Below are 15,627 nucleotides of genomic sequence, written 5' to 3' on the forward strand. Positions count from 1 at the left end.
ACAAATTAAACTTTATGATGCATCTTTTTTTTAACAACTACTATGCAAAACCATAAATAATGCCCTGGCCATTCTCAAAATCGGAATAAATTTATCTAATTTGCCTGGTTCATATTTAAAAAATGAATAACGTTTAAATACTATTTGGTAGCCATAATTACAATAAAATTGTTATCTTGATTACCACAAATATGAACGGGGTAAATTATATAATTTTATTCGAATTTTGAGAATGACCCATACCATACATGGAAAGTATTTATCAAAAAAGAATTTGGTAACAATAAATTAATGACTAATATGGTTTGACAATTGATTGGAAAAATATACTGAAATGAAGAAGAAAAAAAAATGTAAAATGTATGCAATATGTAATATATGTACATACATATAGGAAATAATATTATTGTATTGAATGATACATGGTTACACAAATTAATATATTGAATTATAGTAAGTCTTCTTCGTTGTACATTTTAATTTTATGTGTTAAAATAGTACCAATAAAATTACATTTTTTTACTGCAGTTTACATAGTTCAAAATATTACATGCGTAATTTTACATAGTAAACACCTATTACAAAGATACACATTGTATTATTTTAATCAGATTATCCACAATATTTATGTTTCTTGACTTTTTAGTGATCTCATTTAGATAATAAATTAATATACATGATATAGGTGATATTTAAAAAAAAAAAGAAATGATTACTTATTGATATTGAATACTATTATAATCTTCGAGTAATAATACCCCACTGGCTAATAGTCGCCCATACAAACAAAAACTATTCTATGAGTATCAACCATGAAGTTAGCTATAGTTTACAGCAATACAACGGGCCATAGGTACTCAAAACCGCCCATTACAAATATGTTGTTTAACTAAAAACCAAACCAAATATTTGGAACGTTTTTGTTCTATGCAATAGAGCTGAAGAGCTTCTTTAGAAAATTATTACTCTGAGATTATAATGAACAAAGATACATAAAAAAATATATATAGTTTCCGGGTGACAATGTAAAATCAGAAGGCGAATGTATTTCACTCATGAAGAATTACAGTATTCTCTCAGTAATCTGCCACCCTAAAAACCAGGCAAGTGCCCAAATACTGAAAACGGTGGATACATAAATACAAAATACCGTCGGCCTAACTTGTAATACTAGTAAATCTCAAATTATTTCATTTAAAAAAAATATATTTTTCAAAATCATGCAACACAGTACTGATATACAAGTTTACCCACATACAGATTATTTTAAGACCTAATAGAAAACATCAAAATATATTTTTTGACCATTTGTGAAACGAGTTTGATGATGGAGTTACAAAGTGAGTAAAATTTTCAAAAGATTTTTCATAAAAATAGATTTTATTGAGGAATTTGTGCTTGCATCTTACAGTTTAATCAATCCAAATTATTTTTAAGATTACATGCAACTATAAAACTATGTTTATTAATTATGTAACCCAATCTGAGAGCCAAGGTATGCAAAGCTTGGCGAACGGCAAACTATTGAATTTGACATACAAATAACAGCGAATTATACAGCCTAATTTTGTGCTTTTGACTATAGTAGTGGTCGGATAATTAAGCGGCGGATTACTGAGAGAGTACTGTATTTACAAAAAAGTCGGTACCAATAAATACAACAGTAAAACCTCGTTTTTACGTTTCTTGATTTTACGTTTTCCCACTTTTAACACCGAAATGTTCAGGACCCATTTTTCTTCATACTTTCTCATACAAATATTCCCCCCAATTAACGTTTTTTACATTTTTCATGACCCCGGTTTTACGCTTTCTGGAATTCATTTGATGTGTCAAAAAATCTAAAATTATGTCATAATAATGATGCCGCGGCCCGCGCGCCCCGCGTGTGTGCCACGCGAATGAAGAATAAAAACAGCAAAACAACTAATAAAGGATAAATTATTGTCTTAACCTAAATTCAAAGCAGGTGCAGTGTAATTGACCTTTCTGTTTAAGTGTTCCTTTAGGTCTTAGTTTTCATTTGAACAAAAACGTCATATTGACTTGTACAAATCATGACAAACGTTTAGAAAAAAAAAAGTTTTAATATCATTATTTTTATTTTTCTTTTTCATGTACTCGTATTTAAAATTATGTAAACTCTTATGAATAAACAACTAAAACAGTGTAAGTCAAGCACAAGAGTTAGTCTCTTTTTTTAGAGAGTTACAGTGATAACATTTACTAGATGTGTAAAAGTAGATATATTGAGAATTTTACAAAAACAAGTACTATTTATGAAATTTATGAATAAATAAAAAAAACATGAAATTGCGATGTTTAAAACATAACAATAGAAATATTTAAAGCTATAAAACTAAAAGACGGTTTAAAAAGTTGTCATACAAGTGGAAACAATTTTTCCACGATCTATGTGACAGTTTTTTTTGCCATAGAAAAAGTGATACCGTATAAATAAAATTCTCCAACATTTAGGGGAAAAATGATTTTATGTTATTTTATGCAAATTCAAAATTCTATTTTCGTTTTTTTTTTATTTACACATAAAATAATTTTAACACACTGTTTTTAAATCAAGTAAAAAACAGATTACATATATATTGTTTGAAAAAATATAAAAATATTTTTAGTGAAATCATTGAAAATAGATAAAAAAAAAAATATTGACAATTACCACTTATCACCGTTTTCACAAATTTTCTGGAAGTATAAGTACACTATAGTGTACCAAATCAATTATATTTTTATGTAATTCCTATATTTTCCCTACGTTTTTCATTTACTCACTTAAGCGTTTTTCTCAGATTTACACTTTTTTCTTGCTCCCTTGAAAAACGTAAAAAGGGGGTTTTACTGTATATTCTCCTGCTTTGAAAATTCTCTCGATTTATTTCACAACACTCAGGGTCGGAAGAATGCACAATATAAGCAGGAAATAGAAATTATTTTTTTGATTGGCAACAACATATCTACATGCCCACATGTCGTTGCAAATTCATTCCACTATGGTTTCTCCTAGAGTCAACAGCTGGAATTAAGGGTGTTCTCAGAAACAAACAAGTATACCGAATCTGGGGTTACCCTAAATTACATCAATATTATTTACAATTAATACGAGATTGAAAATGAGCTGAAAAGCTGCGAGACAAAAGACATCATTTATTTTTTCTACTAAAAATATGGGAGTAAAAATTAATAAAGCAACAGTCTATTTTTATAAAATATTCTGATTGTTACGTGATAAATTCATAGACTCTCCACGTTTTCAAATAATTATCTTGAAGAATCAATTTTAGGACTAGTCTGGTTTCATCATTAGCATAGTGACAAAAAAAAAACAGATAGTGTTATGAAACCTATCTTTACTTAAAATATATTTTTTGTATTAGTACAAATAATTATACAAAATAAATTCATTTACTAGATGCAATGCAAATAAAAAAATAAAATAATGTGCCTTAGTTAATATATAAATAGTTCATAATATTATATTACGGTATATACCTAGTCAATGCCATTTTAACTAGACAGAGGTTAACATAAAGTATGGACATCTTTTACAAGTATCTAGTTTTTATTTTACTTTATTTTTTAGATACTAATTATTTTATAATAAGTTCACCTAGGTCCCAAATTTTTCCTTAATTCTAATTTTCTCATCATTTTGTTTTAATAATTAACTTTCTTATTATTTTCGTTTCTGATTTAAGTTATTTGTTATACGCAAATATAAGTTACTATGACATTTTCCTTTGCTTTTTGTTTGCGGTCCCGTGGTAGTGTTGCGGATTCCGATCAGAAGTCTGAGGTTCGAACTTGCGCAACGATTTTTAAGGTATTGGGAATTTCGTTTTCTAACTACTAGATAGTTAAGGACTCACCATTTGCATGTCTGAGGGGGTGAGTTGGTAGTCTTGCGCCTCCTGCTTGACCACCCCGGGGTTGGCCAGGTGGGGGGGCAGTGGACCACCGGAGTGGGGAAGGGGCGGGGCGGAGTGGGCGGGGGGAGGTGGAGTCGAGCGCTCGTCCTGCTTCATCCCACCCCCGAGAGAGAGGGAAGATGGGCTGCCTTTGTATACCAGTGATGCTATCTGAAAACCGACGAAAGTTGATGTTAAGTTTGTAAAACTAGTAGTAACACACCGGAACTTCTTTTTACACACGGGATCAAATTGCATGTAGTACCGCGTAAAAAAAATAACAATGGTGGGTAAGTTTCATTAAAAAATATAACATGACATAAAAAATATAATAAGACGTGATAATATGAGATCTTTCCCGAAACCATTTATAAAGACTGGTGTTCTTCCATTTCGTACATTCACTATCAATGTTTCATGTACAAATTTATAAAAAATTAAATACTTTAAAATAAACATGCAAAAAAAAACATTTTTTATTTATTTCGATCATATAATTAATAATTTTACACAAATAGCGAGCTCTCATATAGGCACAACGAATCCCCAGTTCGGAAAACTTGCTTTACATGCCACCTTTAGAACACATTTTTTAGTTAGAAAAAAAACAAGGAAGATACGAATTATTAATCATATTGATATATTTAAGACAAGAGTCTTGAATGTTTTTTAGTAAGTCTACCACCCAGCATTGTATTTTTTTTATAACCATGTATTTTTTACATTTTGCACATTTGTCCTTCAAAAAGCAACTATATTTAAAATATCAAGAGTTTATAATTGTAATACTATTATTTTCAAAACATTCAAAACATATTATTTGAAAAGTAAATTATCTTTTTTTTGGGTGATACTGCGTGTTTAATTTGTTTGTTGAAATTGTTCCAGAACAAATCCAACACACGTGGTATCATCCAAAAGAGAAACATATGGATAACAGTGACCGTGAAAACCTTTACACCTATTTAAACTAATCTACATTTTAAGCATGTTCTAAGCTTTTTAGACAATTACTGGATTTAACCCATCAGAGTTTATCAAGTTAGATGACATAGATATGTAGATATTATATCAACAGAGATGGAGAACTTCTTTGAGAACAAAATTTGGAAGCCTAGACATTTACAGGACTTATGACTGTGATATCTCACAAGTCTACATTACAAAAAATTTAATAAGAATTACTTTATGAAATATATTCTAAAAAAATTCACATAATGTCTTTTTTGGTAAGTTAATATTGTTTAATAACATCATAATAAACATTGATAGAGCAACCTTTGTTTTTATGCCCCAATACCCAAAATATGTAGATTGGTCAATTTGTCACACAACTTGTAATTCTTTGGGATAGATCTTCCGAATTTTCATAGATCTCTTCGCCATTAATACAGTGAGATGAAGATGGATCGGCATGGGTTAGCTCGAAGTCTTATATGTTGATCGTGTTCATGAATATATTGCATGCCATATAATAAAATAAATAAAACAACTTTGTTTTGAGCCACAATTTTTTTTTTTTTTCCACTGACAGGTTTCAAAGCAAACAAGCTTCTTCGTCAAGGTTTACGTAACTAATTAATTAATTCCTATGTTATTTTTATCATGTTAACTAAATACTACGCGTGGAACTAATAAATCAAGTCTTTTTTCTTACAAGGGTGGTAATTTGATATCAATATTTTCGAAGCTAGACCGGGGAGGACTAAAAGAAAAATTGTTTATTTGGTTATTAATTATTTTTTTATTATTATCAATCGCCTTTTTAATTTCTAAGATATCAAAGTTGTCTAATTTTGATATTTTATTTTCAACATGAAGTACTTTTAATCCAGTGTCTTTATTGAAGTTCAGATTCAGATTTAGTATCAGATGGTTTGCGAATTCAGATAAATTATTATTTAAGCACCTTAAGTGTTCTTTTGCTCTAATATTAAAGTTTCTTTTAGTTTTTCCAATGTATATTGAATCGCAATCATTGCAATAACCAAAAATTTAGTGCTTCAAATATAAAATTTATATTGCATGCCATTACTCTATTGCCCTCGTTTGTCTTTGCTAAATGATTTTATGTTCTCATTCAGCTTCTTGTATATGTTTCTTCATATAACTGTTGTTGTTAGGTTGTATATTTAATTAATAGACTGGACATTTGTATTTTTTCTTCTTGTTTAGATTTAGATATATTATGTATATCCCTAAAAACCGCTGGCCTCCATTAAAAATATGGTTATAATGTTAGAAAAGTTTTTAAAAATTGGTTTTATTTACTAAGCTATAAAGTTTATTTTTCTTTGGCATTACACCCACGTAAAACGAGTGTTCTATACCTAAACCAGAAAAAGAAATATGTATGAATTTAAAAATAAATTAGTAAAATCAAAAAAGTCAGGCATAGGATGAGAAGTTTATTTCAAATTCTACATTTATAAAACTTATTTTTCTGTACATGTAATGTACATATTATACTCGTACAACACACTTATTTTATATAATTAACCTGTTGTATACGAATACATAAAGAATGCGAAATAAGGTTAAGCCAATGTGGGCCTACGATAGCCACTTTCACTTGCCAAAATTATAGGAGCGGTACAGTAGGATAATAAAGTCATATTCAATGCCTCTAGATAATCTATAATTTATTATATCAAGGGGTGATCCTCTATTTCATAGACCAGACTATGTCCCGAAAAACGTTTGCAAAGGTTTTAAATTTGAATAAAATCGTTCTCAATAAATATATTTTTAAATTTGTGATACTGTAAAAGTTCAAGGTAAACAATCAGCATATTTTATTTCTATTGCCGAGCGTGTCCGGGGATTAAAGTGTCATATTAATGCTAATTAAGATGCACATAGAAATGTTTCAATATTGAAACTTTACAAAACACCTATTACAGTGGAAATGAACAAGTAAAATTGGTAATTATGGGAGAAAAATCATGCTTTTATTTAATACTTTGTATGGCGAATTAATGTTGGTTTACTGTTAGCGCGATGGTGTGTAAAACTGTTCTGCTGTAAAAATGAGTTTGAGTTGTGCTACTGTTATTTTCGGGGTGCGACATTATAACATTGAGCAATATTTTGACTATATCCAAATATTTGTAGACAAGTACAAGATTTTACCCTTGAGGGTGTATTTTACCCCGAAATCGTGAACAATCCAATGCATAAAATGATCACTTAAACTGGCCAGTGACAGGTAATGAGCCATATAAATGTCTTCCGTGTTCTTTTCTCAAAAATGCTAAACCACACTAATACATATACTAAACCATGTTTACCATCAACGAATAAAATAACTTTACTGTTCCTTTGTCAAAACATACAACAAAAAACAACTCACTCATTTATTTAGTGGTTTTAAGTTTAAACTGTATTTTCATAGCTGTATAAATTATTATTTAATGTAGTAAATAGGAAAGTTAGTGCTTTAAATATTAATTATATTCTATTCAAAAGATCATCTCGATGTATTGAAATGGATACCTATGTTACCTACACATGTAGAAATATTGTGGTCCAAATAGGCAGCTAAGGTCTGTCTGTTGGCGATGCTAAAAGTTCTGAGCCTATTATGTTACACCCACACTCAACACTTGTACCCACATGTAATATGACACAGGTTGATGACCTTACAGCGCTATAGGTATTACCAGAATACATTCTACCAAATACATATTATACTACTATGCTACAAATTACAAATGTATCATTAATCCATTATGCTATGTTTGACACGTTCGAGATATTAAAAAAAAAACCTTTATTGTTATTAAAAATGCCATAATCACCTTTTTTGACAACTTACATCAAATAATAAATATTTGCATTCTTAACCCTTTTTCAACGAGAGTAATTTTCAAACAACACAAACAGAAAATTATTTGCAAAATACTGTCCCTATTTACTTGTGGCTTTTTTAGAATTGATTTAGTGAATCTTTTCTGATGACACTTTTTTGTGCTAGAAAATGGGATACATAATGTGATAGAGCGGGGTTCGAACCTCGGTCCTCTGATCTATTAGTCGACGACACTACCACGGGACTACAACCCGATTATTAAAAATTAAACTTATATTACAACAAATAATATGTCTGCGTACGGGCGGTTTAAGAATACAGTTCTGTGTGTGAAATAGAACCAGAATCCTGGACGCGTGCATTTGTCTCAGTGAAAATCCTGAATTAGGAAATCGAGTGGAGATAAGCCTGACTCCTAGTACGTTGGCGCATTCGCCTACTATGCTCGAGGTCCCGGGTTCGATTCCCAAGAAGAACGACTTGAAATACTATTTAGAAAGGTGGGTTTTCACTGAAATATTCAATGTTCCTGGACTGGCACTTAAAGCGTAAGGCTGATCATCTTACCTTCACGTAACTAATGATCGATATATGCTGCCTTTAGTATATCAATGCAGTGCCCTATTTATTGTCAGGTGCGGACAAGGGTATTATGATAATGACTAATAACTAATTATCTCGAATTTGATTAAATTTTTTATTTTGAAAAACTGTTAAAAAAGACTACTAATATCAATATCATAATTATGCTATATATAATCCAGAAATATAATTACTTCTCAGTATTCTTAAAAAGGGCCAAAAAGCAGACAAGTTCTAAAAACTATGAACAAAATTCTGTTAATGTATTTGTCATTGGCTTATATACGTAATTGCTTTACACATTGGGTAAAATTCTCTGATATCTATCTAATAGAGTGAATCCAGTTGAATCCAGTGCTACAAAATTTACATACATATTGTTGAGGAAGAAAAATTATTTGGAAGCACTGACGTACAATAGACACGTTACTCCTATACTAGCTTCATTTAAGATATTGCAAATATTGCAGTATTGCCTCGATAATTAGAAAAGGAGATAGCAAATCACAATATGAATGCAAATATTCATGTAAGAAAGAGATATGCGTATTTCCTTAGTTCATATTTATTATTACTGTATAACTCGTCATCATAGATACGACACTAGATGGCAGCTATCAAAATGAAAAAAAACGTACTTAAATTTTTAATTATTCATATAAAGATACACAATACAAAAAAAATAATAACGTATCCCTAACTCTATGAGGCCAAGAGCCCTATAAAATATAACTTATCATCTGCTTATTTTATGAATTGGATTGTATTTGCGAATGAAATGGTTTATCTGCTCTGTTTTTCTTAGTTGCAGAGCAATTAAAGCATTTTTTCATCACACAGGATGGCATATTTCTGCGAAGATACAGAAGGAAATGACCGGAAATAAAAGGTGAGAACTTCAATCCAACGGGACCTTCATTTCTTATGTTTTCCGAGCACCTTTTGTGACTTATTAGTATTGCGATGGTAACTTACCTGTGAGTCATAAAGTCTCTGATCGGTCAGGTGAAGTGCGGAGGGGGGTGGCGGGGGTAGCTGGTGCGGGGGCCGGGGGCTCTCCCCCCCTCCCCCGCCTCCTGCCCCGCTGTTCTTGCGCCGCCGCTTCTCCCCCGGATAGTCCCCGCCGGCACGGCTACTGGATGAACTAAGATTTTCTGCCGTGGGTGTATGAGGGGTGCTTCTTTCTTCCAACTGCAGACAAAATACCAGAATTGAAACAGTGCCGCACTACCCCGATCTAATAAAAGAAGATACTAACAACCTGTTCAGCAGCATGTGAAGGAACTACTAAACCGAAACGGGGAATTGAAAAGATTTTTCGACCTAATGAAACTTAATAACTAAATAGACAAAACCGAGTGAGGATCATTAGAGCCCTTATAGGGCACTGGCGACAGAATTAACCTTTCTTCTCCACTCTTTCTTACCCCTCCTTTCTTCTTTCGAAAGAGAGGAGAGGAATGAAAAAAGAGGCAGCAAAAAAAAGAAAAAATATATATTTGAAAAAGAATAAAGAGGAAAGGAGGACCTCTTCTCCCTCCTTTCTTCCTTCTTCTCTCTGGAAGAAAAAATAATCTAGCAATCGAGAGAGAAGATTTAACACCTTGCTAGAATGAACCTTTCTAAAATTTCTAGGTGTAGGTTCTGCAGTGCAGATGATGAAACACCTATACACATGTTAATGTAATGCTAAAAATCACAAAAAAGGCCGCTTTCTCGGCAGGCCACTGGTGAAACCTAAAGATGTTATAGTGCTCGCCCCCTATTTAATAGCTGTAGGAAAATGTTCATATTAGTTTTTTTTTTTCGAAACTTGTTCAATTACAGGTTACTGACAAAGATGCTTTAAATTTTGACACAAATATACACATTTTGAATAACTGAAGATAACTCTGTTAACTTCCCATTGTAATCGGGGCCAGGAATTTAAATCGAGAATGCTGTTTTTTTTTTTTTGGAAAAGAAACGTTTGGGTTCATATGATTTACCCAAATATATCACTAGAAAATGAGAATCAAGTTGGGGTGGACTGGTGATAAAAATATAATATGATACTAATAATAATAATTAGATCATAAATTAATAACGGAGATAACAAAAGTCCGACACAACCAGTTTGTGATCCAGTCGAAATATAAAACTTAAAATAATAAAAGAATTGTAAAATATACAAGATGTTCTTTAAACCCTGTCACATCCGAAACCACGAAGATCAGTATGAGCAAGACGACATATTGGCAAATTAAAATAAATTTTTAGAACCAATAAAATTTACAATAGTAAAATATTTAAACAAACAAATGGTTGCTTACTTCTGCAGGGGAGAAATGAGGAGGGGGGAGTCAACCATGCGGCGGCGGCCCCCTACTTCTCCCCTGCAGAAGTACGCAACCATTTGTTTTTTTAAATATTTTCTTTGAAATCAATTTGTTCGTTCTAAATATTTTTTTAATATGCTAATATGTCTTCTTGCCCATACTGATCATCGTGGTTTTCGGATGTGATAGGGTTTAAAGAACATCCTGTATATATATATATATATATGTACATACCTTTGAATTAAATGCATTATTTTCCGTAAGCCCCCTAACTTGTAAGCTTTCGGCAGTTTTCAGGAACATTGACAACATATTTTGACCGACATTCACCTCACCCTGCAAACAATGAAAGAAAAATATATGAATGACAGTTAAATTTATCAAATAAATACATAACATGCTAAAAAAACATATTGATAACCCATCATCATTCATAAGGAAATTAATGCACAGAAATTTGAGTTTGTCAATCATTCAAATTCTCTACCTATAATAATTTACTTTTCCTTAATTTAATGATTATCATGTTTTTGAGGGGTTTCTTTTATTTAACAATAATTCTTCTCATCGAAAGATTAAATACCATATCAAAAACAATTTTATATAAAAACCGAATCTGTAGAACATCGTTATTGTTGTTGATCTACCTCTTCTTTCTCAATTTACATCATCTTTGAAGAAGTATCACTTCACTTATCTAAGTAACCTTTGGGCAATTTATTTTTTGTTCATACCAAAATTACAAGTGAGGTCAAAAGATATTGCGAACTTAAACAAAAATAATCACAAACCTATTGGGTGAGAAATGATAAAAAAAACTTAATTAAAATATTATTTAAGAATAATAAAACCGGCAATAAGAACTTAAACAAAGGATTTTTAGGTTAAATTATGTTGTTCCTAAATAGTCTAAATCTACTTATTTATTTAATTATTCGTTATTTTTTCACATTATAAACAATAATTAATAATAAAAATAATGTGACCTCACTGGGTTACGAGTGCCGAGGACACTTAACAATTTTCTTTTTTTCTTTTTTTACATGTGAGAATATGCAAAGAAGACTAATATACAATATACAGAGAAATAACAAAATGTTCAAAAAGTTTAAAACACTACGTATTTATATTTCATTAATGTATGCCTATATTATAGTATTGAACTATTGAATGAAATTCAATCAATGATTGTGGTAATCCTCAGTAAAAATAAGGACTGTTTTAGTAACCAACCGAAACAATATTTTCAGGCAAAACAGAAACCGAATTTTCTGCTTCAGTTCTAGTTTTGGCTGAACCAGAAACTTATTTAAATAAGTAATAAGTCCCTTAAAACACCCATAACGCATTTTTACTGTTAACGAGTTTATTAAAATAAGTGTTCAATAAAATAAAAGGCATAAATTTGATGGGTAAATTTGTTTATTTTTTGGCACTTTTTGGTTCGTTGTTGTTGTACATACAATTTATGAGTGCTAAAATTCTACCATCATTTTTATTATCATATTATCCAAAAGGATATTGCCATTGTTACATTTTTTAATTGCTGGTCTCAAAATTTTGATATTAGCATCTTGAGAGCTTCGATATTGAAAATGTCTCGAGACTCGAAATTTCGAGAGCCTCGAGTCTCGAATGGAAACCCTAATCACAGGTCACGCAGCCGAGTCACGAGCCACAAGACACCCGAGTACTGCCGAATGTAATAGACCGCAGGTTTTCGGCTTAGCCAATTTTTGGCCAAAACTAATTTTATTAGCTAAAACTGTCTGAAACCAAAACCGAAACTGGCAAAAACACCAATTAGTACTTAGACACTTACATGGTGCCATAAACGTCACCTGATTCTGACGCCCAGCAGCAGTCCTAAGTTAGTTGCACGCTTGAATTTTATTATTTAGGTTCTTATTTTGAAAATTATGTTTTTAAAGAATGGACGAGTTTTTGCTCAACCATTGATAATATTTTCGTGTATGTCCGAGAAGGAGCTTGTCATAAAAGTGAATAAATTGTATGGAAAAAACCACAAACTAAAATGTCAAGAACGAATATTTAAGATCTCACTATTTCCATGATAGTTATAACCAAATTGGACTATATATATTCCAGGATAATTATTTTCATTAAAATATAAAAGTATAATCATTTTTATAAGTAGTTTCTTTTTATGAATAATATTATATAATCGGACCCAACTCACATCTGTTGATATGTACTACATAAGACAAATAATATATTCCTTTGGCACCTGAGTCAATATTTGGTCTGCCTAGATTTAACTTAGAATATTTCAATTTGAATTTTAGCACACTATTGTGGAATGACGTTAGATATTATTTAAAAATCAACTAACAAATAAACGGGCTATCAAAAGGTCACGAAACAAAATTACTTTGAGTGGAATAACAAAATTACAAATTATGTGGACCCTTATAAAATCAGTTTTTACAAACATCAATTATAGTGTTTTCATTCATTCTCCAATATGAATGTATTTGAACAAATATAATGAAATAAAAACTGACAACGATTGATCAAACAAGGATCTCACAACCAACACACGAATATATAAAATAACCATAAAAAGTATATTTAAATTTATAAGAAGAATACGGGTTTCATACATTCTTGTCTCGAATAAATAACAATGTATAATGATTAGTAGAATCGCATATTTATGTCTGATTAAAGGGATTTTAAAACATATAAATGTGTATCTGAATAAAAATAATATTTTGGGTGAATTTTCTAAGGAAGAACTATTTATCAATTATATTTTTCTATCTTTATTATATAGCTTATGCAGAGCCGAAGTTAGTAAAGGTGAATAATCAAATTAATTTATTTTTAAATGTTTTTTTTTATTATTGTAGTTTTCATTTGAAACATTATTTCTTTAAGAAGTTATAAATTCTTATTTCCAAATAATGCAAGTTCTCTAGAAAGATGTAGGAGGTCTTATTATAAACGTAAGTTTTGCAGATCACACATAAAATCAACTTAAATTGAGCCATCATGGCTTTAACACACATTTTACAATATTACTGTATTACGAGAAACTGTAATGAGAAAAAATAATTATATGACTTATATTATAATCTAACATTGATTTGTTTTCTGAAGTTTACATTAGATAAAATAAATGGTTTTTGTACTTTTTATTGATTAAAACAATTTGTATTTAATTCTTATTTATAATGGTAGGAAAACTTGGAAAGTGAAAATTGGCGGCCTCCGTGGTGTAGTGGTCGAGACGCTTGACTCACACACGGAAGGTTCCGGGTTCGATTCCCGGTAAGAACACAAAAATCAAATGTGGTTTTTTTTAAGCCTGGGTATTTCGTGATGTAATTCACTACTGTAATTGGGCCTCCTGGCCAGTTGAGGTGAAAAAAAAAAAAAAATTCATTAAATTAAAACAAATTTGTTATTTATTTATAAACATAAATACAGTAAAATCTCACTTTTACATTCCTCAATTTTACGTTTTACTGTGTGAATGTTCAGGAGCCATTTTTCTTCATACATTCTCATACAAATATTCCCCCCAATTAAGGTTTTTTACATTTTTCATCACCCCGGTTTTACTTCAAAAATTTCGGAATTCATTTGACGTGTCAAAAAAGCCAAAAGAATGTCATAATAATGGTGACGCACCACCGCATGTGCTACACAAATGAAGAATAAAAACAGGTAAACAACTAATAAAGGATAAATTATTGTCTTAACCTAAATTCAAAGCAGGTGCAGTGTAATAGACTTTTTTGTTTAAGTCTTCCTTAAGGGTTAATTTTAGTTTTCATTTGAACAAAAACGTCATATTGACTACAAATCATGATTTTACATTTTTTTTCGCACCACAACAGGCCAAGAGGCCTAATTACAGTGGTGAATTACATCACAGAGCACCCACCCAGGCTTGAGAAAAATCACATTTTAATTTTTGTGTTCTCACCGGGAATCGAACCCGGAACATTCCGTGAGTGAGTCAAGTGTCTTGACCACTACACCACGGAGGCCGCCATATGCAGTTGACAAACGTTTAGGAACAATAAGGTTTTAATATCAATAAATTGCGATGTTTTTTAAGTTATAAAAAAGATGGTTTAAAAAGTTGTCTGCAGCGATCTATGTGACAGTTGTTTTTAGTGATGCCATAAAAAAAAAGTGATATCATATAAAATACAATTTACTGACATTTAGGGAAAAAGATTTTGTAGGTTATTTTAGGCAAATTCAAAATTTTATTTTCGTTATTTTTATTCACATATAAAATATTTTTAACGTGCTGTTTTTAAATCAAATAAAAAAAACAGTCATTGTTTGAAAAAATATAAAAATATTTTTAGTGAAATCATTGAAAATAGTCAAAAAAATATTAACGATCCCCAATTATCACCGTTTTTACAACTTTTCTGGAAGTATATGTACACTACAGTGTGACAAATTAATTTTATTTTTATCTAATTCCTATATTTTCTGTACAATTTTCATTTCCTCACATTACTGTTTTCCTCAGTTTTACACTTTTTTCTTGCTTCCTTAAAAAACGTAATAGGGGGATTTTACTGTATAATGATAATACTAAAGCGCCTGCAGATTGAACTTTTTTATATGTTAAAGTAGAGCCGAATTAAAAAAGTCATTAATAACATTATACTTATAGCGGAAAGATATCAATGAAGTTCTTGGAATATTCTAATTAATTTTGAATTACTGACATCATATACATACCACCAATCAAACATTTTGAATTAATTCAGCAGAAAACCACACATTGTTAGAAAGTGTGCATTTTCATTCTAAATTAAAAAAATTATACTTGGTAATATTTCATCGAATAATTCAACTAAACATAAAAACAGCATAGTCCATTCAAATCTTTAATAAACTTTGCTTACGTGTGTAACAAAGTTTTCATATAAATCATTCAAATGTGCGCTTTGCCTGTGTAAGCGCGCTTACACAGGCAACAATTGTATGTTTACTTGGT

General features: G+C 30.6%; 1 protein-coding gene across 6 annotated transcripts in view; it reads right to left on the bottom strand.

The window, feature by feature from the left end:
• The window catches only part of fru (sex determination protein fruitless), a 50,759-nt gene that overhangs the window by 18,503 nt on the left and 16,629 nt on the right, over nt 1-15,627 (bottom strand). For all 6 annotated transcript variants that reach the window (XM_088235958.1, XM_088235957.1, XM_088235956.1 and 3 more), the window contains exons 4-6: nt 10,869-10,970; nt 9,292-9,507; nt 3,885-4,094 (exon numbers count right to left, since the gene is read on the bottom strand). In XM_088235958.1, coding sequence (XP_088092084.1) covers nt 3,885-4,094; nt 9,292-9,507; nt 10,869-10,970 — 528 coding nt within the window. The remainder of the gene's footprint in view (nt 1-3,884; nt 4,095-9,291; nt 9,508-10,868; nt 10,971-15,627) is intronic.

This window comes from Micrasema longulum, unplaced genomic scaffold (assembly GCF_059751315.1).
Source record: "Micrasema longulum isolate JH-2025_06_02 unplaced genomic scaffold, ASM5975131v1 h1tg001478l, whole genome shotgun sequence".
In the NCBI taxonomy this organism is placed as follows: domain Eukaryota; kingdom Metazoa; phylum Arthropoda; class Insecta; order Trichoptera; family Brachycentridae; genus Micrasema; species Micrasema longulum.